The 23,364-nt window shown below is 47.2% G+C and overlaps 1 protein-coding gene across 2 annotated transcripts in view; it reads left to right on the top strand.

Annotated features, from left to right (window-relative positions):
• BICDL1 (BICD family like cargo adaptor 1) overlaps positions 1–23,364 on the top strand; it is a 45,078-nt gene that overhangs the window by 16,961 nt on the left and 4,753 nt on the right. Inside the window, exons 3-10 of one of the 2 annotated variants that reach the window (XR_008208326.1) lie at positions 9,872–9,988; positions 11,857–12,003; positions 13,416–13,595; positions 14,068–14,286; positions 15,515–15,658; positions 17,144–17,274; positions 20,361–20,481; positions 21,103–21,211. Coding sequence is in view for 1 of the 2 variants with exons in the window: in XM_052689869.1 (XP_052545829.1) it covers positions 9,872–9,988; positions 11,857–12,003; positions 13,416–13,595; positions 14,068–14,286; positions 15,515–15,658; positions 17,144–17,274; positions 20,361–20,481 (1,059 nt within the window). In the remaining variant the exon portion in view is untranslated. The remainder of the gene's footprint in view (positions 1–9,871; positions 9,989–11,856; positions 12,004–13,415; positions 13,596–14,067; positions 14,287–15,514; positions 15,659–17,143; positions 17,275–20,360; positions 20,482–21,102; positions 21,212–23,364) is intronic. The other variant, XM_052689869.1, reaches the window with a different exon arrangement.

The raw sequence follows: 23,364 nt of genomic DNA on the forward strand, positions 1-23,364 counted from the left end.
GTGCTTTATTTGGGGTAATTTAATGGGCCCTCTGTTACCTGCTTAGGGCCACAAAGTACATAAACGTGGTACAAAATGCTCTCATCCATCCTGATGCTTAAAAAACACCAAAACTGACAGCATTTCCCACCTCACTTCTATAACCCAAATGGGGCCTATGGACATTTCCCACTCCATCTCTGAACCGCAGCACTGAGGTTCAAAGGAAGATATTGGTGAAGGAGGGGAGTCCAGAACTGTCCTTGCTCTGCCCATGCTAACATTGCCAAGGATGCCTTTAGCCACCAGGAGAAAACATCTTAATACCAGACAGAGAGGACAGGCTGTAATTCTCACAGCCCCTATTATCACAGCATTCCCAATCTCAGCCCTTGTGCCATGCCTACAAAACCCCACACCTGAGCAGCTTACAGCTCAGCTGCATGGAGACCCAGGCTGTGTGCCTCCCCTGGCCCCACGTCCCCCTGGCACCTGCTGCCCACCAAGCACCTGAGTCCAGGATGCTTTTTCTGCATCAAGGCAGTTGTCAGAAAGCAGCAACCTCAGTGCCAGCAGCCACACTGGGAATGATACCTCTGAGCAGCAGCTCGGACTGCAAGGGAAAAAAGGGCTTTTGATTCAATGAAGCATGACCTACATTTGAAAAAACTTTGGCTATGGGTACAAATCTAGGAGTATGTGCGTGCCAAATTTGGGGCCCACAGCCAAGTACAGAGCCTTTATCCTTTTCAGTGGGCTCCCATTCACATGGAGTTACAGAAAGAGGCTCTTTCCAGTCACTGGAACTGATAATGCATTCTGCATGTCTATGATTTGGCACGTATACTTTATACACCATCCCACAGCATGTGCTGCATTGACTCTGTTTTTTGAGCTAAGTTTGCTGCCTGCATTTTCTCCATATATTTTTCCACCAAGCCTAGATCCTTGTAAGACTTAAAGTACCAGAACGCCTGTGTGTTTGCCAAAACCTGTTATTTTAAGAAATTCATGCAAAAACTTCATAAAAACAAGACTGTGGGAGGACAAGACTCCAAGGAGAAATCCATATTCTTGTTTCTGGACTCTCACGTTGCCCAGTGTCTCTGGCAATAGCAATACCTATGCAAGGTCTTCAGAGGAGACCAGGCTGACACGTGCACAGGATCTGCCCATTCTCAGAAATGCACTCAGCTTTCGAGCTGAGTTACAGGTGCTATTCAGAAACTCTATCCTGGACTTGGAACAGACCTGCTGTGGTTTAATTTAGCAGCTCTGGCTCGTGCGATAAATCACTATACATATTGCTATCGAGGTGCTCTGAAGGTCAAGGCCCTGCCCTGAGGATCTACAACAAAGGCCCAATCCTTATAGTGCTTACATCTGTGGCACTGCACAAAAAGGTACACAAGCACTTCAGTGCTGGAGCATCTGCTGCACTGAGTCATAAGCTGAGCCACATTAGTGGAGACAGAGCAAAGTGGAGCAGAGAAGCGTGCATATACTCACTACACACAGACCCACACTTTGTGCATGACTGTATTCTACTTAGGCAGATCAGGCTGCTCAGCTGCTATTACTAACACACAGTAATTATCTTTTGTCAGTGATCACCAAGAGCAAGGTCTGCCTCGTGTTAGAAGTCTGCTCCAAAGACCTCATGTTCTAAAGAGCCAGCAAAGGACAGCAATTCAGGAATAGCTGAAGGCAGCAAGAAGTATTGCTGAGTTACATGATATCTCCCAAAGCTTTTTGCCTGCACAAATCCAGCATGATTTTGTCATGTTTAGAGTGATAAATCAAATACTGGTTGACCAGGAAATAGATTATATATATATATATTTTTTTTTTAAAGTGAGATGCTACCTGTCAGCTCCAGAACTATCTTCAACAAAACACATTGGGATGGTTTTACTTAAGCACCATAGTTGTGATGTGCTGCCACATAGGGTTGTTTTGGTTTTTGGAGGCTTTCTGACAAGCCTGTCCCTTTGTGTGTCCCTCACCTTTCATTTGTGATTGAGAGGTGCTGTTGGTGATTAAAACAGACTCATAAAATGCCTTGGGTTGGAAAGGACCTCAAGGATCACCAAGCTCCAACCCCCCTGCTACAGGCAGGGCCACCAACCTCCGTATCTAATACTAGACCAGGCTGCCCAGGGCCCTATCTAACATCTCCTTGTGAAGGGAAGGCTTTGATGAACTAATAATTTTATGGAAGTAATAGCCTGAAGCTGGGGCTTCCATGCTAGCTAATATTAACAGTTTATATACAGTTTTTCAGCTCTCCTTATTTTTCTACAGAAAGTAACTACACGTTCTACTGTATCAACTACAATAAGCATTCTGCAGAGAGCATCTTCTATCTTGCCTTTGTCAAACCAAACAAGAAAAAAGATTTCTTTAACTCTCCTTCCTCTGGGGTTTGAGATAAACTGCTCAGGATGTCACATTTGGTGCTATTCTTGAGATATAGGTTAATACGAGTTACTGGGAGATGTTTCATTAGCTGCCACGTCTAACTCCCAGGTCAACATATCCAAGTTTAAATACATATCTGTTTTAGAAAGTTTTCTCCCTTCTTGTCTCAAAGCTTCCTCATAGAAATGAAAAGGTTTTAAGCCAACTCCTAGAATTTAGCTCCAATATTTGTTTTGGCACCCGCTGGTTGCTCAAGTACAGGAACAGACTTTGCTGTTTCCATGCAATCGTCTTTGTGAGTGCAGGTCTGAGCATCAGGTCTAAATACATTGGAAGGCTTTTAGTTTGTATGTTACCACTAAATCCCAGAAGAATGTATCCTAAGCTTAAGAGAGTGCATAGGTGAAGATTTTAAAAGCATGTGAGCATTCCTTCCCTGATGCCTGCTGCTAACTTGCCATCACGTATGAAATATCCTCAGCAGAACACAGTTCATTTTCTTCGCAATAAAGGAAGAGTGCTTAAAGCCACTGTAAGAGACTGCAAGGAGCTCCGTTATCATGCCTTGCTCCTAGGCACACAATTGATTTTTGAACACCTCCAGTCTGAAGCCTTAGACTAAAACAATTTCGTTAAAATAAATTAAATTCAAGAATGGAGATTTGCTGTCATAGGAGCATTGAATGGCCCGAGTTGAAAAGGACCACAGTGATCATCTAGTTTCAACACCCCCCCACTTCATGCATAGTCCTGGCTTCTTCTTGCTGCAAGGAAGGACAACAAAGCCTCTCAAGAGCAGCAGTGTATGACACCAATCTTTGCCTCCACCATCATAAGCATCTGTTTTTTTCTTTCCAGATGGTTTTAATGACTGTTATATATTCATTTTTCCAGCTTATCAACTAATCAGGCGTGCCATATTTCATTAGGCTACCACCTGACCCATGCTTACTGCTCACAAGAAGTTTACTGAAAGAAATATTTTCCATCGTTTGAGTTGAGGAGTCAAACTGAGCTCGGGAACTGTGAATTAAAACCCCCACGTTAGAAATAGCATGGCCAAAATGCACTATCATAAAAAAAATATGGCTTTTGCAAGGGAAAAATAACTTATGGAAAGAAAGCATTAGAAATTACCAAGCAGAACAGACAACTGAATTTACTGATGCAAAACACAGACCATTCCACTTTCAAACATTACCAATTCTCTTTGTTAGATCAAGGCAAGACTTTGGAACCAGACCTGGGGGAGCGGGGGTGCTTCTGCTAACCTGAAGGTCCCAAACACTGCTGTAAGAGTGAACCTGAGCTATGCTCCACTGAAACCGGCCTGATGGCTCCTCTTGGTTCTAATGTAGAATCATTGACTTGATGGAAGCTATAAGCCTCCATGCTTCCAGCTACAAGTGCATAACTAAACTGCAGAGCAAAAGATGTTTGATTCAATGCCACGTGCACCATCAGCACAGAGCTGGAAGAGCTGCTGGTGTTCCTTCTCGACACCCAGGAGCTGAGCTGCCTTTAACAAGCCCTGGAACCAGCTTTCCATCCTGAGCCCAGTGACAGGCATCAGCCCTGGGAGCCACTGTGCAGGGCCACCTCATCTCCCACAGCATTTGCATACGGAGAACAAGAGCCACTTCTTGCACTACTTAGCATCGCGTGTCCTCCAGGCACACTTTGTCCTCTGAGTTATCTCCAGCACTAATTCATTGCAGCACTGAAAGCAGCGGGCTCCAGCAGTCCCTCCCACAGGAAGCTGGCTGACTCATTTTTCCACACACTCTATTTTTCTCTCCATAAGAGCCAAGCTTATGGTCAAGAATAAACGACAAAAAAAAAGGGAGGCTTGTGTTTAAGCACCTTCTAAAACGTGCATACAACAGGCACCCACTTGTGAAGCTATTTCTCCCAAACAATGAATCTAGAGTTATTACACCCAGCCTGAGATACCCCCATATGGCACTCAGCTTTTGCTGTGAGCAGCAGTTCCTAATCCTGTAAGATGATTTAGCCTAAGATAATGGCTGTTGGCTTCAGCCAGCCAGTTGTCTGTGTTCTCACAGACAAACAAGATGAATGCCACCATTTGACACTCACTCCACTGAGCTCTTTGCCAAAACTGTTCAGATGTTTACCTTGCGAACTAGTTCTCTAAATCAACCAGCTTTTTAGGGAAGGAAAAGAGAACCGCATTGCCAGGAAACCCTCAATTACCCACTCTTCCATGCTTTGCTTGTGATTCAGCAAGAGCTTACTCCCCTATTAGAAGGATTTTTCAAGGACCCTTAGAAAGAAAAAAAAAAGCAGCACATTATTGTATTACCTGGATGTTAACAGCAGCTATTTCCAGCAACATTTCCAACTCTCCAGCTACACGAAACACAGGAAGCAACCAAAACCAGCCAATGAAGTCAGTTTTCCCCTTCACAAGGGGCTTCAGGTTGAGAACTGAACATCTAACACTCTATCAACAACTTCTCATCTCCTAGGGGAAACACAAACCCTACCCCTCACACAAAAACAGGCCAGCTACTTCCATAGGCCAGCTCCCCCATTGGCCCTTGTGGCTCAGGTGTGAGACATCTGGGCTGATGCTGCATTAACCTTTTGCTACCCACCAGAACCCCTTGTGTCACTGCAGTGTGCTGAGAGGTAACCACTCTCAATCTTGTCATTTTTAATTTTAAAACTCAGGTTTTCAAAGCCAAGCGTTTCCTGTTTGTCCCACAGAAGGGAAAAACTGAAGAGCAAAAGACAGATTTGCAGCAAAGAGTTTTCACTTTCATGCAAGCTATAAAGTATCTCATTCCCAAAATACCATGACTATGTGACAAGTGCAGATTTTAACATGAGATGCCGCTGCCTCCTCTGTTTCATAAAGTAGGTTTAATGCTACAGCTAAGAGACAATTCCCATCAGTAACCTCTCCTGAGCTTGTTGCTTGGAAAAGAGCAATTCCAGGTCTTCTTGCTTACCAAGCTGCTGACTTTGGCAATTAAGAATCCTCATCCTTTAGATCTTTCATTCCTTTTTTTATTTTATTTTTATTGACAGATGAATCTTGTGCTTAAAAGATGCTTATTTGTTTCCTCTTTTGTGCATCTGCTGTTAGCATAGGATGCCATGATCACTCTGGCTGTCCTGCACCCTGCAAGGCCAGTCTGTACAGTTGATGAGCCATCAGTGGAGGTCAGGCAGCATGCTGCATCAAACCCTTCTGTCTGAGTAGATATGGATTTATTGGCTCTTCAGAATAAGAAGGAATAACAAGAGGAGCCCTTGTTGCAGATAGCTGGGTGTGAAAGTACATGATGCAAAGGTACCAAATGCCAGGTACAGAGTAGTTTGCCTGAGTTGCACTGAAAAAAGAAGGCAATAGTAAGAAACTGCTCTGTATTCTGCTGAGAGTTTCACAAAAATGTATGATTTCATGTCAGGAGCCAATGAGGACTCTGCTGGCTGGATGCTGTGTGTCTCTACTACAGCCACCTCGTAGGTCTCACTTAAATGGAAGAGCTGCAGGTGGGAAGCAAGGTCACTGGGAGTGAGCTGAGGGCTGAGGTGGGTCCTGAACAGAAAGAAATCTGTGCTAGGAAGTAAATCTTACCTGCAGTAGCTCAGCAGGTGTGCTCTTACTAGTGGGATGTGCCCTGTGCTTTATGGAGTGCTAACAGTATCACAGTGGGAGCAGGGAGTCCCTTGAACTCAGTGATGAGCAAATTAATGCAAGGTGTAATGCTCTCTGGGGTTTATGAATTTAGCGCTAATTAGTGCTTCTCTTATCTATTTTAGGCAAGTAAATCTTCAATATCCCTTGTTAAATTGGAATCATCTTGTTTGTAGAAGCAAATCATATGGCAGCATTGATTTCTTTACCCAGTTACAGTCTGCTCTGTTTTTGCATTCTCTTTTCCTTCCTGACATGACTTATAACCAGGTATTCTGTATAAAGTTAGATTTATGGAGCAAATATTCTCCCCAGAGAAGGTTTTCTTTGAATGAAACCGACCAGCGAGGCGTTCATTTCTCACAGCCAATCCCAAATGTTACAGAGCCCCTCTTGACAGAAGTGACCCACCGTATTTACATTTATTTTCAGAGAGTCACTGAGGTTGGAAAAGACCTCTCAGATCCCCCAGCCCAAACCCAGCCTGCTCCACCATGCCCACTGCCCACATCCCTCAGTGCCACATCTCCATGGCTCTGGAACAGCTCCAGGATGGTGACCCACTGCCCCTTGGGCAGCTGTTGTAGCCTTTATTGTGTAGGAAAGCACTGATGGGGAAGAGAAAGCACTACGGCTTGTATAGTAAGAGTAGAGCCAGCCTGGCTGAGACAGAGGAACATCTTTTCAGTTCAACAGACATGAGAGCCATGGCTTATTTGAGCGGTGAATGGAAAATGTAGATAGAAGGTTACATCCCCTGATGACACTGATGTCTGAAATAATCAATAGTGAGCTCGTGGGTTAAAACAAACATGCACAACATGCAAATGCTGACAACAGTGTAATAACCCATGCAGAAACCATATGAAAATACATCATAAAACCTGCGGAATATTGGATGCTGTCAAGGTGGCTTCCTATGTGCTATGCAAATTAACGTGAAAATCTCGACTTTCTAATCAATTAGAAGGGATAATTTGGCAGCAGTATTAATAACCTCAGAAACAAATGTAGCGTGAAAGTCTGCAGCACTATAGGGAGGGTTGTGTGACCTCAGCTCAGCTCTGCAGACTTTGCCTTGTCTATGAAAACTCAAAAAGTGATACACATGCATCAGCCATTTCACTGCCTAGAAGAAGCAGATGAGGATTTTTCCTCATTCTCCTGTGTAAGGAAAGACATGATGGGGTCATTCCTGTTTATTTCTGTCAAACTGTTTCTCAAGGATAGTATTTTGCACTGTATGAGGCTAAAGAATTATTTTTACTTTTCTCTGCTGTGCCAGATAGAGTGCAAATGGTGTAGGCTGAGGCAACAACACTGTCTGCATTAACTAGCAGTAGGGGAGTCCTTTCTTCCTTCAGAGGGCTGCAGCTGCAGGAATAAGATGTGTGAGTGTGTAAGCTAAGCAGCAAGTAAATAAATTCCAGATGATGATGTAGAGGTGGTTAATACAAACCTTGCAGTCCTGCAAGCACTGTAGAACTGGAAAAGACCTTTGAGGTCAATTCATTTCCCTTCTGTCATAGGCAGGCCTCTGAAAGACTCTGGGTGATGAAGTGATCCAGCTCCACTGCAAAATTCATTTTTGCTACCATTCCTCTTACTGTAATTGTGCAAGAAGAGAAATCTTACTGCAGCTCCTTGGAAACTTAGAAATCTTCCAATTCCCAGCCTCAATATGCTCTTACCCAGTTTATTCACATCAGCTCTTCTGCCAAAATTCTGCTTCTGCTTTAATAGCACTTCCTTCTGTGTGCTTATCCACGATGTATTTAAAGGGAGCCCTCTCTCATGGCATGAGATGAAACAAGCCATCCTCTTTAAGTCTCCTTCCATATAACAGATTTGCCATATTCTGGATCACCCTTGCAGCCCTTTCCTTCACCTTCTCCAGTCTGAGCACAGGAACCAGAACCAGAACCAGCAGCTACAGACTGTCTTACCAGAGGTTTTACAATGCCATTAACATTCCCTTCTTTCTCACTGCTATGCTGTGTGCTTGTACTGTCTGCACCTAGAATTGTTCAGGCATATAGATGGCATTTTGCAATTAACCATTGGGTGCTGGCATGCCATCTCATCTTGTACCACTTGTGCTCGTTGAGAGTGTGGTCAGCATCTCACAGGCAAAGCCCTTCAGTGCTTCTCATCTGGTGCTTTCTCATCCTTGATAGCCCCCGCGGAGTATTTCAGCACAAAGATGTTCCAGCAGCCTCTACAAATGCAAAGTGAATCATTCACAGAAAGCACAACTCATCCATCTCCTTTAGTGTCACCAATTAATAGCGGCTCAGGATGCCTTGAGATCTATAGCTGCTTAAAGGAAGAAAAACAGCCAACCCCTTCCTACAGTGCTGTGCTGACATTGTGTTTTGTGTGCTCTGCCTGTGCAAGGGAACTTTATTAAATAAACAAATGAGGGGGAGTGTGCAATGGCCTTTGGTGTGAGACTTCAAAGAAAGCAAGAAGACCGCTTATGTTTATCCAGGACGGGAAGGGAACTAAAAACTAAAACCAACTGGTAGGCAAATGATTTCTTACTATTGGAAAACATTTGTCATTCCGGAAGCCAATGTCTCTTGCTTCTGATTTGGATTATATGACTCCATGCTGCAGAAATTCGGGGACCATCCTTAGAAGGGGCAGTGTTGCTTTGACGAGCAGCTCAGGCTGGATCTGTGTGCTCCTTCCTCGGGTTGGCAGTTCTGGAAGCAAAATCGTTGCCCCCTTTGGTGGAGCTGCTGCCTTGAGCTCTCCAGCAGCCAAGCACCCCTGGTCAAATCCTGACAGACACCAGAATGCACTCCCAAACAGCTGCTGACACTGATGGGGGTTTTCTCTTCTTGTCCCCATCCCTCCCACCCATCTTGCTTCCTTGGCTGAGGCATAGGGGCTGCTGATAGCATTTCCCATTGAGCATGCTGGGTCTTGAAGGGGATTAATTCACTTCCAGTTAATCTGCCTGGGGAGAAGTCTGTGCCTAAGCGTAATGGAGGCTAATTAAACAGAAAACCATCCATTTGTGCTATCTCATTAGGGATTTGTCATAAAAACCTTATGTTCTCTTACAAACCTAAACAAGTGTGCTCGCCATGTGAAAAACAGCAATAAAACTGTCCACAGGGTTGTAAAGTTCTAAGCCGTCGTTTATACAGCCTGTCTGCATCCTGTAGGTAAGGAATGGCCTTTCTGCTGTCCTCAAAGCACCCTGCATAACGAGGGCATCCCTCCTTCGAAATGGGAAAGAGGGCCAAGCCCAGAGCTGACAGTCTTTTGGAGCAGATGCTTCTCTGTCTGGCCCTGATGGGAACCAGGGATCAGAAGCAGAGGACACTTGTTGTTTCAGATCTGCACTGAAGATGTTTGGAGGTTTACAAAGTGTAAATATAATGGGGTATCCCAGGAGATAGGAACATTGGGTCCCCCAGTGCCTGGTTTCTTCCTTAGTCCCAACTGGGTGTGTTCAGGAAAACTAAATTCCATATGGGTGATGGGAGACGTTGGATGATGGGTGCTGTTTTGCAGCAAGAGAAACTTACGAGCTGTGTCCTCCAAGGGAAAGTTTACCCAAGGGAAAATTAGTGTGGTCTATCTAAATGGCTGCTCTCCTTCATTCCTGTCCAGAAAGAGATTTTCCCTGGTCCAAACTCGACTAACTTCAGAGTTTCTAACAAAACAGGGCTTGTGCAGAAGTCATATGAGGGCAGGTCTGCAGACCTTCTGCTGCGCGGGAGGCGATCCGTGCTTTCCAGCCATGGGACAACCCCCCATGGTAATGCAGCTGGTGTCTCCCTGCAGGCATCCGAGGTGGAGCGGCAGCTCTCCCTGCAGGTCCACACGCTCCGGGAGGACTTTCGGGAGAAGAACTCCTCCAGCAGTCAACACATCGTGCGGCTCGAGAGCCTCCAGGCTGAGGTGAGTCACCTGTGCTTGGCCTTGCTCCTTCAGACAGCGTTCAGGGCTGCTGTCATCCATAGGGTGAACCCCTCTGTGCTTGGTGAACAAAACCAGCTGCTTGGGGTGAGCGAGGAGAAGGTTGGTAGCTGTGCTGGCCAGGTTGGCAAAGGACAACGTCAAGCACTGCCTCAGCCACAAGCAAAATGAATGGATGGGAAGGATCTTCCAGGACCTTCACCATGGAGCTGAATCACATCAGGCTTCTGTCTGTACAGCTTAACCTCTAAGGCCATGGTGGGAAGATCTGTAAGGTTTGGGTCCTTTTTGCTGTTTCCCATGCTTGCAAAGAAAGCAGCAATCTTCCCCTACCTCTGAGCCAGTCATGCATGGAAGTAGAATGATACATTAGCAGGATGTATAGCATTTTTTACTTCCCTTCCCTGATGAGAATCACTGGAACTAGTGGGATAGAAGGTGTCCAACCCTACCACCCTGCCACTTTGCTTCTTTTTAAGCTATCTGGAAGAGCTTTTCCTAAAATCTCTCAATTTCTTCTTTCCTGCTCCCACCTGCTCCCTGCTGGTCCCTCGCCTTCTCTTCCCCTCCCCTTGGTGTGGAGCAGCAGGTCCTTGAAGTAAGTATGGAGGCTTGGAGGGCGCTTGCCTACACGTGCACCCAATCACCATGCATGCATGTCGTTATGTATGCCTCACCTCGACTTCTTCCCATCTCTTGCTTTCCAGATCTGTCTTCCCTATTTGCATGGCTCAGGGCCCACGTTGGAGTCAGAATCACAGGGGTTGGAAGGGCCCCTTGGGGATTATTTAGTACAGAGCTTTGGCTTTCTCTTACATGGTCATTCACAGCGTGTTCCTCACTGGTTTGGATATCAAATGCTCTCAGTACAATCTCTGCATTATACCTCTTATTTTCCTTGTACCCCTTTTCTCCAACCCACACAAATCATGACAGTGGTGGGAAGAGACAGCTCAGAAACAATTACTCACCTACAGGCAGCTTTCTAATACCTACAGCAGCCTTTACCCTGCAGAAACAGCAAGATGTGCTTTGCTAATAGTCCTTCGTGCAGCCAAACATTTCCAGCAACATGGAAAACAACAAAAGACAGGGGCCCATAGAGGCCAAGAGAACAGTAGGATATGCTGAATTTGTCTGTCATCCATGTTGAAAGGAGTTGAAAAGAGACCATAGGGCATATTTAGGGTTGTACTGGAGTGGAGAACAGCATACACAGTTTTCAAAGGTCCCATGTGCACAAATCTGGAAAAAAGGTTCCTTTTTCGTGGTTAAACAAAAAGTGACCTTGGCTGGTGCTGATTCATCCTGTGCACCGTTCCCAGCTAAGTGAATCACAGAGGTTTTGCTTGGCACGTTGTCCCTCCTCACCTAAAATCACCGCCCTTGACAATTAAAAGAAATGAACCAATTTTAAAGGCATCCCATCTCTGGGAAATTAAAAATAAGCGTGGCACAGAAAGGAGCCTTCATGAATAAAAAGAAAGAAAAATCCCCAGTGAGAACCTGGTGAATGTACAACAATTTAGAAAAGCATACAGGCAGTGCATTACACAGCCCCGCAGGGAGCAGGAGCTCAGGGGCTCTTCTCCCTGTGCTCTCCAGCATCCATGCAGCAGAAAATCCCACCATCTGCTCAGGCAGGGATGGACCTGGAGCAGTAGCTAGTTTCATTCTTGCAAGTTTTAGGGTAGAAGGGGTAGCAGTTGTTCTCTTGCACATAGGTGCTGAATACATACACGTATATTTCGGGGGTTTTTTCTGCTTCATTTCTCTCATGGGGATGTGGTTTCCCCCATCTGCGCTTCCTGCAAAGTATGGGGTTCAAGCCAGCTCTCATCCCTCTGCAGATCAAAATGCTGACGGACAGAAAGCGAGAGCTGGAGCATCGCCTTAGTGCCATGATGGAGGAGAACGACCTGCTTCAGGGAACGGTGGAGGAGCTGCAGGACCGAGTCCTCATCTTGGAGAGACAAAGCCATGACAAGGACCTGCAGGTGAGAAGGCAGCAATGGGAGAGGGAAGAGGACAGGAGGTGGCAAATAGGCCAAGGATGTGGTTTGGGGTAAAATCAACCAGAAGGATAACAAGGAGCTGGGAGAATGGAAGAACTGAACATCTTTAAGTTGCACCGGGGAGGTTCAGGTTAAATATTAGGAAAAAAAAGAGTGGTGATGCAGTGGCACAGGCTGCTGAGGGAGTGATGGGGTCACCATGCCTGGAAGTGTTCCAGAACTGTGGGATGTGGTTATTGGGCATGGTGGGGTGGGCCGGGGTTGGACTCGGAGATCTTAGAGATGTTTTCCAACTGTAATGATTCCATGATTCTCTGAGGGAATAAAATGCAAGGATCTGTTCTCTGTGGAGATGGAAAAAAAGATGGAGCATCTTGATACAAAGACCAATTTGGGGAGAGCCGAGCAAAGGAACAGGAGGGGAGGCTGGGAGAAGAAGGGAAATGTAAAAGGAAGCAGAAAACACTGACTTTGTTTCATATCACTTAATGTTTTAGTAGCAGCATTGGCTCCAGAAGGGGGTCATTTACTCTAGCCTGGAGGACGGTGAAGCTCTCATAGCTTGGGTGATTTCCCAGCAAAATCCATCTCACCAAACATCGCTCCCCGGAGAAAAGCTGGCATGGCTGTAGCTTTGGGCATCTTCATAGAGAGCACAATTGTACCTCACTTTACTTTTACTTCACATCTGACAACCTCTTGCACCCCCAGCTCTTCAGAACAGTCAGAATCTTTTTTTCCCTCTCTTTAGAGGCACAAGAAAGCTGCCAATGTGTCAGACAGCAGCACCCTCCCCAGCACGTTCAGCTCTGCTGCTCACACAACACCTGGCTGTGCCCCAGCCCTGTGCACAGCTCCTGCCCAGGCAGAACACAGCTCAGTGCCTGTGAAATCACACAGTTGGGTGACCATGGATAAGCCCCAAAACAAATCAGTGCCAGTGCTGCGTCTTGTGTGTTTCAAACACTCCACTAACTCAGGTTGCAAAGCAGTGAATTAGGGAGTTTGACATCAGAGTTTTGTGGCAGAATGTTTATAGTTATAAGGAGACGTCTTTCAAGGTGTGTTTATATTGCTTTTCTTTTTTTGGTTCAGTTTCTGTTGTGTTAGCTTTAGTAAGCTTTTCTCAGCCAAGTCTCAGCTTCTTCACAGCATTCCTCATTTTAGCGCAGATTAACCTGCTGATTTCATCTTCCAGTGTCTAATAACATTTGGAGATTACTTAGCTCCAATAAACAGTAACATCAGCCAAGAGTGTTTTCCTTCTGGTTGGAAACCCTCTTTCATGCCAGCTCTTCCTCCCTTTCAGGTCCTTCATGAATCAAGAGATTTCATCCAGTCCATATCACCTCCACTAACACTGTTTCCTCTGCTTGTTTAATTTTCTTTGGAAGCTGCACCAAAGCCAGATGGAGCTCCAGGAGGTGCGGCTGTCCTACCGGCAGCTGCAGGGGAAGGTAGAAGAGCTCAGCGAGGAGAGAAGTCTCCAAAATTTCAACACAACCAGCACGTCCCTGCTGTCTGAGATAGAGCAGAGCATGGAGGCAGAGGAGCTGGAACAAGAACGAGAACAGGTATTTGCCCTCCTGCCCCTGACAATGCCCACAGACCTCACCAGCCCCAGAAAGAGATGTACAACGTTGGATCTGGGCTTGAAGCTGAGCCCACAGCCACTAATTTATAGAATCACAGAATTATACAATGGCCTGGGTTGGAAAGGACCACAATGATCATCCAGTTTCAACCCCCCTGCTCCATGCAGGGTCACTAATCACCATACCAGGCTGTCCAGAGCCACATCCAGCCTGGCCTTGAATGCCTGCAGGGATGGGGCATCCACAGCCTTCTTGTGCAACCTGTGCCAGTGTGTCACCACCCCACCTCTGTTAGGGTTGTGGTCCCAACTCTAGTAGTAAATTTCAAAACCAATAGAGCAAACCAGGTGAATATTTGTGAGCTTTAGCAATCACATGCCTCGTTGCAGTGGAGGTGGAGGACCTCTGCAGCCTTGACACCCAAAGCTTACCTGGGGCTCTCTCGTTCCAGCTGAGGCTGCAGCTCTGGGAGGCATATTGCCAAGTGCGGTATCTCTGCTCCCATCTCAGAGGAAATGACAGCGCAGACTCCGCCGTCTCCACGGACTCCTCCATGGATGAGTCTTCAGAAACCTCATCAGCCAAAGATGTCCCGGCCGGCAGCCTACGGGCAGCTCTCAGCGAGCTGAAAAGGCTGATACAAAACGTGCTGGATGGGGCAGACTCCACGGTGAGTTGGCAGCACTGTTATTGCCTGTGTCTCCTTGCCCAAGATGTCACAGGCTCTCACTTGACCCTGAAGTCCCTTGTCTCTGAGAAAGCCCGTGGGGAAGAGCTGTCTTGGCGCACTGCCTGCTCTCTGTCAAAACATCATAGAGTCATGAATGGCCTGGGTTGAAAAGGACCACAGTGCTCATCATTTCCAACCCCCTGCTGTGTGCAGGTTGCCAACCAGCAGCCCAGGCTGCCCAGAGCCACATCCAGCCTGGCCTTGAATGCCTGCAGGGATGGGGCATCCACAGCCTCCTTGGGCAACCTGTGCCAGTGCCTCACCACCCTCTGGGTGAAAAACTTCCTCCTAATATCCAACCTAAACCCACTCTGTCTCAGTTTAAGACCATTCCCCTTTGTCCTATCACTATCCTCCCTCACATCAGCCAAGAACCAAACCAGCACATGGGATTTCAGCCCCATGGAGTTCAAGGTTACGTGCTTGAGCAACTCTTGTCAATTTGGGAGTCATTCTGGGAAATGAATGAAAGGAGATTTAAGACTTGCAGCAAATTTGAATTCCAACATGGAAATACTGCAGATGGTTGCGTGCATCCCAGTTCAGTTATTTCTGTTACAATTTGTCTTTGTAGCAATAGTGTAGTAAAACCTTGTAACCCCTATACAGGTAGATTTTGGCTCTACAACTGGGGCTGCATACAGATGTTTTGGTGAGACCAGGCATGAATCCATCACCATGTGAGGCTTTTGCTGGTATGCAGTGGTGTTAAGGCGTACACCTTCAGCACTGTGAGGGGATGGCATCCACAGGAGCATAGAATTACAAGAAAACACCTGGATTTTTGCAAAGTATCAAAAATGAGGACTATTTTCATCACCTGCAAGCATTGCTAGCATGACTTATTTGAGAGGCCATGCTGATGCAGGCAGTGCAGACCTTGCAAATGCAGAGTCACTTGCAAGGTGTCACCCTCCTCATTTCAGTAACTGTAGCAGCTGGTAGGAAGCTGAACATGGAGGTGAAGTGGTATTTGCCAAAGAAAAAAACAGAGTCCTGGAACAGGTTTGCAAACACAGAATGCAGTCCCACGTGGGGTCATTAGGTCTCAGTGAATTTGGTTTATGCTGAGCTAAGAGCACTGCCCTTCAAATTCATGCAACTGCCCTTTGAAAAAGAAAAAGCAAACAATAAAAACCTGATCAAGAGATTTCTCTCCTGCTGCCAGAGCTCTCGGCGGAGCGACGATGACTCCTTAGAGGAACAGATCAGGAGAACAAGTGAGGACTCAAGAGCCCTGAGGGAGTTAATGGAGGGAGAACGGGGGAAACTGAGGCAAAGTCTGGAGGAGCTGCAGAGGCTGCACAGCCAGGTTAGTAATGCCCACACTTAGCAGATGGCCTTTTAACACAGCGTTCATCCCCAAGGCACACATTCTGTAGAAGTGATCACCATGGTGAGTAGCCCAGAAGGATCTGGGTGAGCACCAGCTGCAGTTGGATAAGGAAATCTGTATTAAACCCAGTGCAGAGGCTTCATGCATGTTTGGATCAGAGCTTCTGCACTTTGCAGGTGTCCGGGTGCCCTTCCCAGACATCATCCCAAGTAACCAAATGTCCTTTTGAACTTTTTACCCAATCTGCTTTAGCAGCCAGCCTGTCTGACTTAAACTTTTCTCAGCAGAAGATCCCAGAATATAGGGTTGCTTGATATGGGGTGCTGGAACCCATAGGCATCCATTCTGACCCATCTTGCACTGAGTCCTGTTTTTCTATTTTATAATTTGCTTTTACCTGAGTATAGATGCATCTGCCGAACAGACAAACCAGCACTGCTGTGTTGCACGTGGCACAAGGCTCACACCCTTCCAGCACTTCCCAATGCAGCATCGTGACACGTGCTAACTGCACACCCAGGGAGCCCTGATCATGGCCAAGCTGGCACCATGCCATACCCCTGAACCAACGAGGTTAATGCTAAATCAAACACAACAGCAGCAAACGATCCAATCTCAAACCCAGAGCGTTGAATCAGACCGCATCTATCCACAATGAAGCCAGCAAAGGCATCATCTTGAGGCAGCAAGCGGAGACACCCAAAGACAGCCTTGGCAAAGCCTGTCTTCTATGGGACAAGGCTCCACATGCCACAGGAGATGTGGAGGCTGTGGCAGAAGCAGCCTTTGGCACAGCTGCTCGTGCAATACCAATTGCATTGGAGCAAGGAATGGGGTTACCACCCTTGGCTGCTTTTGCCCTTTCACCGCATCCTTTTGGAAAAAGGAAAACACAACCCTGTCCAAAAAGTCAGCACAACTGATGGACACACAGGGCTGTGGGAGCTGTCTGCCCTCCATGTGAAGATTCCTTTGAGGATTCAAGGGAGGTGGGTCAGGTGCTGGAAGGGTTTCCAGGTGGTAGAGGAGCATAACAGAGCGAGCGTGTGCCACAGACAAAGAAACGTGTATGAAATACTGTGAATCCGTGCATGATTTCACAGCCTATTACCTCGCTCCACACAGGACCAAACCAATAGATCATTTCCCAGACTATTTAAGACTCTGCACGCATTTTGAAGTCTAATTAAAAATGTAAGACATGCCAGTAACACCTTCTGTGGTGCGAAAGGGACCTTTCACATCCTTTGTCTTCAGTTTCGCACCGCTTCAGAAGATGCAATGATGTAACTGTTCCCTCTCCTGAAAAAAAAGCCAACAGGAAAAACAATCCCTCTTGCTGCTAGATTTGCAGCTTCTACAGGCAGGACACCTCAGTCTCCAGGTTGCCCCCTGGCTTGTTTTCCACCCTCCCTTGCCCTGTACTCATCGTGGCTGTTCCACTCTCCCCTGTGAGCTCAGGTCACACTGCTGAGCGTGGAGATGACGACGCTGAAGGAGGAGCGGGACCGGCTGAGGGGAGCTGCAGAAGACAAGGAGACGAGCGAACGGCTCCTGCAGGCCATCCGGGATCGGGACGAGGCCATCGCCAAGTGAGTGGGGACACAGCCTGAGCCAGGCTGCGTTAGGGGTACAGGAGCACCTGCCTCCAGGGTGGCCGGTCTCAGCCCTGCTGGTGATGGGAAGCGCTGGAGGAGCTTAAGAGTTCCTAGGAGCTACCCTATGGCAGGACTAGGGGGCTTTGGGGGATGCTGTGAGCCCTGATTTTGCCACCCATGGTGCTGGTGTGTGGCACACGATGACCTTAGGGAAGCAAATGGAATCCCTAATTCTGTCCTGTCTTTTTCTTCTTTTGCTCTTCCACATATACAGAATGGCCCAGGTTGGAAGGGACCTCCAACCCCCCTGCCACATGCAGGGCCACCAACCTCCCCATTTAATACCATGCCAGGCTGCCCAGGGCCCCACCCAGGCCTTGAACACCTCCATCCACAACCTCTCTGGGCAGCTGTTCCAGAACCTCACCACTCTCATAGTAAAGAACTTCCCCCTGACAACCAACCTAAATCTTCCCTCCCTCAACTTCCCTTGTCCTGCTGTTATCTATCCTTTCAAAGAGTTGACTCCCCTCCTGTTTATAAGCTCCATTAACACACAAGACTTGCTTCCCTGCCCATCTCTATTGCAGCCTTGCCTGGACCTCATCCCTAAAGCATTCCTCTGCTCACTCTCTATCCTTTCCTGTTCCTGGGTCTTTTTCCAATTTTCTTATCCTCTGGTCGGGATTCTCACACTGTTTTGAATCTTTATTTCTCCCCATCTTCCTCCTCCCAGCCCTCTGCCATTTTGCTGCCCTGTACCCCATACCTCCTCCTTTGGCTCTGCACCCTGCAACCCTGCAGAACAGTGCTGCCCTGAGTTCTTTTCCTCAAGAAGAATGGGCAGAATAATTCACCCCCCATCCTCTAGGTAGAAAGGATAGGCCTGATAATCTCCTCCAAAATGAGCTGGCCAGAACACCACCAGTGCATCTCCTTACAGACACACCTATTACTCAGGTGCTTGCGAGAATAGGAAGTGAGAGCATTGCAGCTCTGAAGATGCAGGGAGCTAAATCTCCATGCTGAGACCTTTTGTCTTTTTTTTAAGTGAACTTCTCACCCATGCTGCTCTTGCCCAGGTATCCAGCTTCCAAATTCCCACTGCTGTCCTCTGTTACACCTCCATCTGTTGGCATAAAGCAGGAGTGTCCCAGCTGCACAGCTGGGTGCAGAGACGTTGTTCTGACATTTCCTGTGCTTGTGGGCTGCTGGTTCTTGCTGTGGCTATGGCAACGTGCAATAAATCCCACTGTAATATCCAAGCAGCAGTGGGGAGCTTCAGAGGAAAAGGCTATTTCAGGTTCTCAGACCCACAGCCAGGAGCAGAAGGGTACAGCTTCTCCACAGTGGTTAATGACCCTATAAAGCCCAGAGGAAGGGGACGTGACAAGTGTGCATGGATGAGTGGTGGGTGATTAATGAGCAGAAGCTGCAAGTGAAAGGAGACAGCACAGAGATGCTAGGAATGAAAGTGTCATCGTGCAGACAGAGGGGATGCTGCATAGCAGCAAGCTGCCCAGCAGGCATGCAGTGCTCAGCCTACCTGCACCTCAAGGGTTAAGTCACGGCTGTTGAAGTGTTCCCCCCCCCACCAAAAAAAAAAGCCCAACTCAACGCTGCACAAAAATAAAACCACCGCCTGAAGCAGACATCTGGCGTGGAACATTTTTAGCTTGAAGCTGAAGTTTGGCAAACATGGGAAGCAATAGGAAAAGAGGATTCTAGAATAGGAAGCGTTCGGCGATCGCTACCTGGAATATAAACACAGATTCCCAAATTGCTCTTCTGCAGGGGAGCGTGAGGGAGCTGCTAGGAAGTGATGAATGAGAGACAGTTAATAAGATGCAATTATTCCTCCCCAAAATATTTTCAAAGACAAATCGTTCCCAGCAAGTCACGTTACAGTTTCCCCATCACACAGCAATTAATTGATAACTTCAGGTTTGTGGCCAGGCAGCCTGCACCTACCTGTATGCTTCCCAGCACAGCAAGCATTTCCCAGCTCAGACAGCTTAGGGAATTGCTCCTTCCCAGGGGATAACTCCTTCCTGCTTCCCTGTAGCAGCTGGAGCATCCCACCACCAGGGTTTAGCCATGGGCTCACCTGCCCTCAGAATGCCTGGGATGACATCAGAGTGGCATTCCTGAGTGGCACAGCTCCATGGAATCCGAGAGCTTTCTTTAAAGCTTATTATTTAATTCAAATAATTAATTTGATGTTTCAAGGAATGATAAACTGTTAAAGTATATGCTATGATAAATTCCTTCCTTCAGTTCTTTGCTCAGCCCAGGCCCCATCTCTAGAAACTGAAAGCAGGGTTGTACTTTTTGCAGGGTTATTTTTTCATATTGCTGGGCAGAAAAGGGGTCTTTGTTTTTTAGAGCATTCCATTTCATTTCCCATACATTAGTAAACAGAAGAAATGCAAAAATAATGTGTATAGAGATTCTAACTCATTTTAGTCCTCCATTTTTAATGGCAGATCCTGCACATCGTTCAGATGTACAATATTATTTTGTAGAGCAGCACATCTGAATGTTTTCTCCTATTTTTCATGATGTTACCTAAAATCTGCTTATTTTATAAGGTAAGAATTTCTGCAGTTCTGGCCCACTCTTCTGGGCCAGGTAAATAGACCAGAAAACAATGGAAAATGCTGAGGATTTAGGGACTTGCCAAATAAATAGAATCATAAAATGGTTTGAGTTGGAAGGGACCTTTAAAGGGCAACTGATCCAACTCCCTGCAGTGCACAGGGACACCCACAGCTCCATCACTGCTCACAGCCCCATTCCCTGACCATGGGTGTCTGCAGGAATGGGGCACCACCACCTCTCTGAGCAACCTGTGCAGTGCCTCACTGCCCTCAGTGTAAGGAACTTCTTCCCTATATCCAGTCTAAACCTTTCCTTTCCGTTTGAAACCATTTCCCCTTGTCCTGTCACACAGACCCTGCTAAAGATTCCATCCCTTTTTTTGATTAAAATCAATAAATCATTGACTTCCGAGGGGTATGTTGAACATTTCCTTAAAATAATTATGAAGTGAAAAGTCCCATTTCTTGCTCTCCCCCCAGGAAGAACGCTGTGGAGGTGGAGCTGGCCAAGTGCAAGATCGACATGATGTCCCTCAACAGCCAGTTGCTGGATGCCATCCAGCAGAAGGTGAACCTCTCGCAGCAGCTGGAGGCCTGGCAGGTGAGCAGTTCCCCACTGCCACAGGGCAGAGTCTGAGGGCATACAGAGCACACAGCAGAGGAACCCACCTGGGTGTCCGTGTGGGGGATGCCCTCAGCATTGAGACATGCAGATGCAGCACATCTGTTCCTGTAGCCAAGCAGGAGATGGGAGGTGGGGATGTTGTGGTCACTGGTCCACTGCGTAGCACTGTTGTCAATGCAGAAGATGTGGCACGATGGAAAAGCTAAAATCAGAGCTCTCAACCAAGGTAAAATAAACAAATAAATGAATAATCGGATCCCAAACCCACAGCAGGTGAGGGCAGATGCCCCAGAGATGTCCTTCTTAGGGTCAGTGGGACGGACCCGTGCCAAGCAGAGAGCTTTGATGGCAGACAAAAGATGGCAGACTCAGAGCCCTCTGAGAAACCAGCACTGAGGGAGCATGGCTAATAGAAAATGAGCAGATACAAGAGAAAAGGTCCGGGTCAGTACAGGAAATTGGTGCAGACCCTGCAAGACCCCGACTCTACTACCCCCCAACCTGACCGGTAGAAACCTCTCCCATACAACCTCACTCCTGTTTCAACTCCACCGTGTTTTCGTTTCTTTTTTCTTCTTCTCTTTCTCCTGCTTACAGTTTGCTTCCTCAGGGCTTTTTACTATCTGGCTCCTTTGGTTTCTGATCTAGTGGCCTTTCTCAGTTCCTGTACCAACAGCTTTAGTCGTACACCCCTCCTGCCTTTGAGGTGAGATCCCTGCACCCACTGAACACCCACCATCACCTCGCCTGCTCCATTCACTGCTGTCTCCACCTGCATCCACCTCTGTCCTCACCACCATCTGGCAAGAAACCAGCAGGGGTTCCTCATCACTCCTCAGGGCCCCGCATCCCCCAGCACCAGGGGCAGAACCCTGCAGCAAGGCTTTGCCCCCAGGTCATCATGGGGAAAGCCAAGCTGAGGTCCACATGTCATTAATGCTGTGTGCTCAGCTTGTCTAGCATCAGGAAAATTCCTGAGGGGCAGGCTGGGATTTTACTTCTCAGCTTCGTTATCTAGCAAGTGATATGCAGCACTCTGCAAGTTTGAATGAGTGGTGTAAATTCAGCTGCTTACTAGTACCTCCTAATCTGTATATGTGTATGTATATCATATACACACGCTCCAGCTTTCCTGGAGCACTGTGTTCAGATGTGGAGTCCTCAGTACAGGAAAGATATGGACCTGTTGTAGGTCACAAAAAGGCTCCAAGGCTCCAACATCTCCCTGTTAGGACAGGCTGAGAGCTGGGGTTGTGCAGCCTGGAGAGGAGAAGGCTCTGGGGAGAGCTGAGAGCAGCCTTTGGTATCTAAAGGGGTCTATAAGGAAAAAGGGGACAGGCTGTTTAGCAGGATCTGTTCTGATGGGACAAGAGGAAGTGGTTTCAAACAAAAAGATGGCAGATTCATATTGGATATAAGGAACAAGCTGTTTACAATGGGGTGGCAAGGCACTGCACAGGGCGCCCAGAGAGGTGGTGGTGCCCCATCCCTGCAGCACCCACAGTCAGGGAATGGGGCTGTGAGCCCTCATGGAGCTGTAGGTGTCCCTGGGTACTGCAGGAGGTTGGACTAAATGGCCTTTAAAGGTTCCCTTTCAACTCAAACAATTCTATGATGATTCTATATAAAATCATACCCATCTCTCATTATGTGATTAACCAAAGGTGAATCTGCCATGCTGGATGTCCCTCTCATATGATAGAGTTGCTTTCCAAATCCAACTGCTATAAATTTCTTGCATAGCAGCTTCACCTCTGGAAACCATTAACGTTGATGTTTACCTTAACCTCTTCAACTCTCCCTCTGCCTCTTCCCTTTCCAGTCCAAAGCTTCCTCTGTCTACTTAGCTCTGCACCCTTGTGCTTTCTTGAGACACCCCAAGTACTAAATTCACGGCCATCAATCCTTTTCCCTCCTGGAAGTGGCATTTTCCCATGTTTTTTTCTTTCCTCTGAGCCCCACTTGTGGGTCCCAGGGTTGGCAGAGAGGACACTGCTTTCCCCAAACTGCCAAATAGCCCAGCTGCGAGCAGCACCAAGTCTGATGTCTAAATCCAGGTGGGAAACTGAGATTGGAACAGTAAAGGAAGGAAGGGAAGTGATAAAGAGAGGCATATACCAGTTCAACACCAGTCGTGTTGCAGCTTCCCAGATGGAGAAGCATCTATCTGCTCAAACAAAAAACCCCAAAAAACAAACCACAAAAAACAAGTTTCCTTGTGTCACAGTGATTTCAGCTCCTTGGCGATCCTAAAACAAGGATCCCAAGTAGCCCTTGGCTATGGGTGCTAGCACACAATGCCCTGAGCAGCCCCATCTTCCATGCTGTCCCAAGGAGACACAGGGCTGGGAGGTCACCTGAGCCCACTAGGGCCACAGGCAATGGCCTCTGGTGGCCATCCAGGTCACCCAGACTCCACCTGAGGGTTTCTCCCAGCAGAGGCTGTGTACCATCACTGCTTGGTCCATAACATCAGCAACTGCTGAGACTCTTCCAACCCCCCAACTGGTGGGGTCCATGGGTACCCCAAAAAGCACAGTTGAGCCCTGCCCTGCGTGCAGAGCCCCCAGAATGGCACTTCTCATCCTGCAGTCTGCCCAGATAACTTTGTTCTCACCAGCCAGCACTGTCAGTCCTAATCAGGGACCAAAACATTGGAGAATAAGTGACATCTCCCGTGGGACTAATCTGCATACATGGATTTTCACTAATCTCCAGCTTAAATACACAATTATAGCAGAAATAATGTATCTGAAAGTTTAAGATTTTGTCAGATTGGCAGCCAGGTTTTCAAGGAGCACATCAGTACGTGTCATTAGCAGCAGTACAGCTGACTGATTGTTTTGTGTGGAGCAACTT

Source organism: Tympanuchus pallidicinctus, unplaced genomic scaffold (assembly GCF_026119805.1).
Source record: "Tympanuchus pallidicinctus isolate F22 unplaced genomic scaffold, pur_lepc_1.0 scaffold25, whole genome shotgun sequence".
NCBI classification, from domain to species: Eukaryota; Metazoa; Chordata; class Aves; order Galliformes; family Phasianidae; genus Tympanuchus; species Tympanuchus pallidicinctus.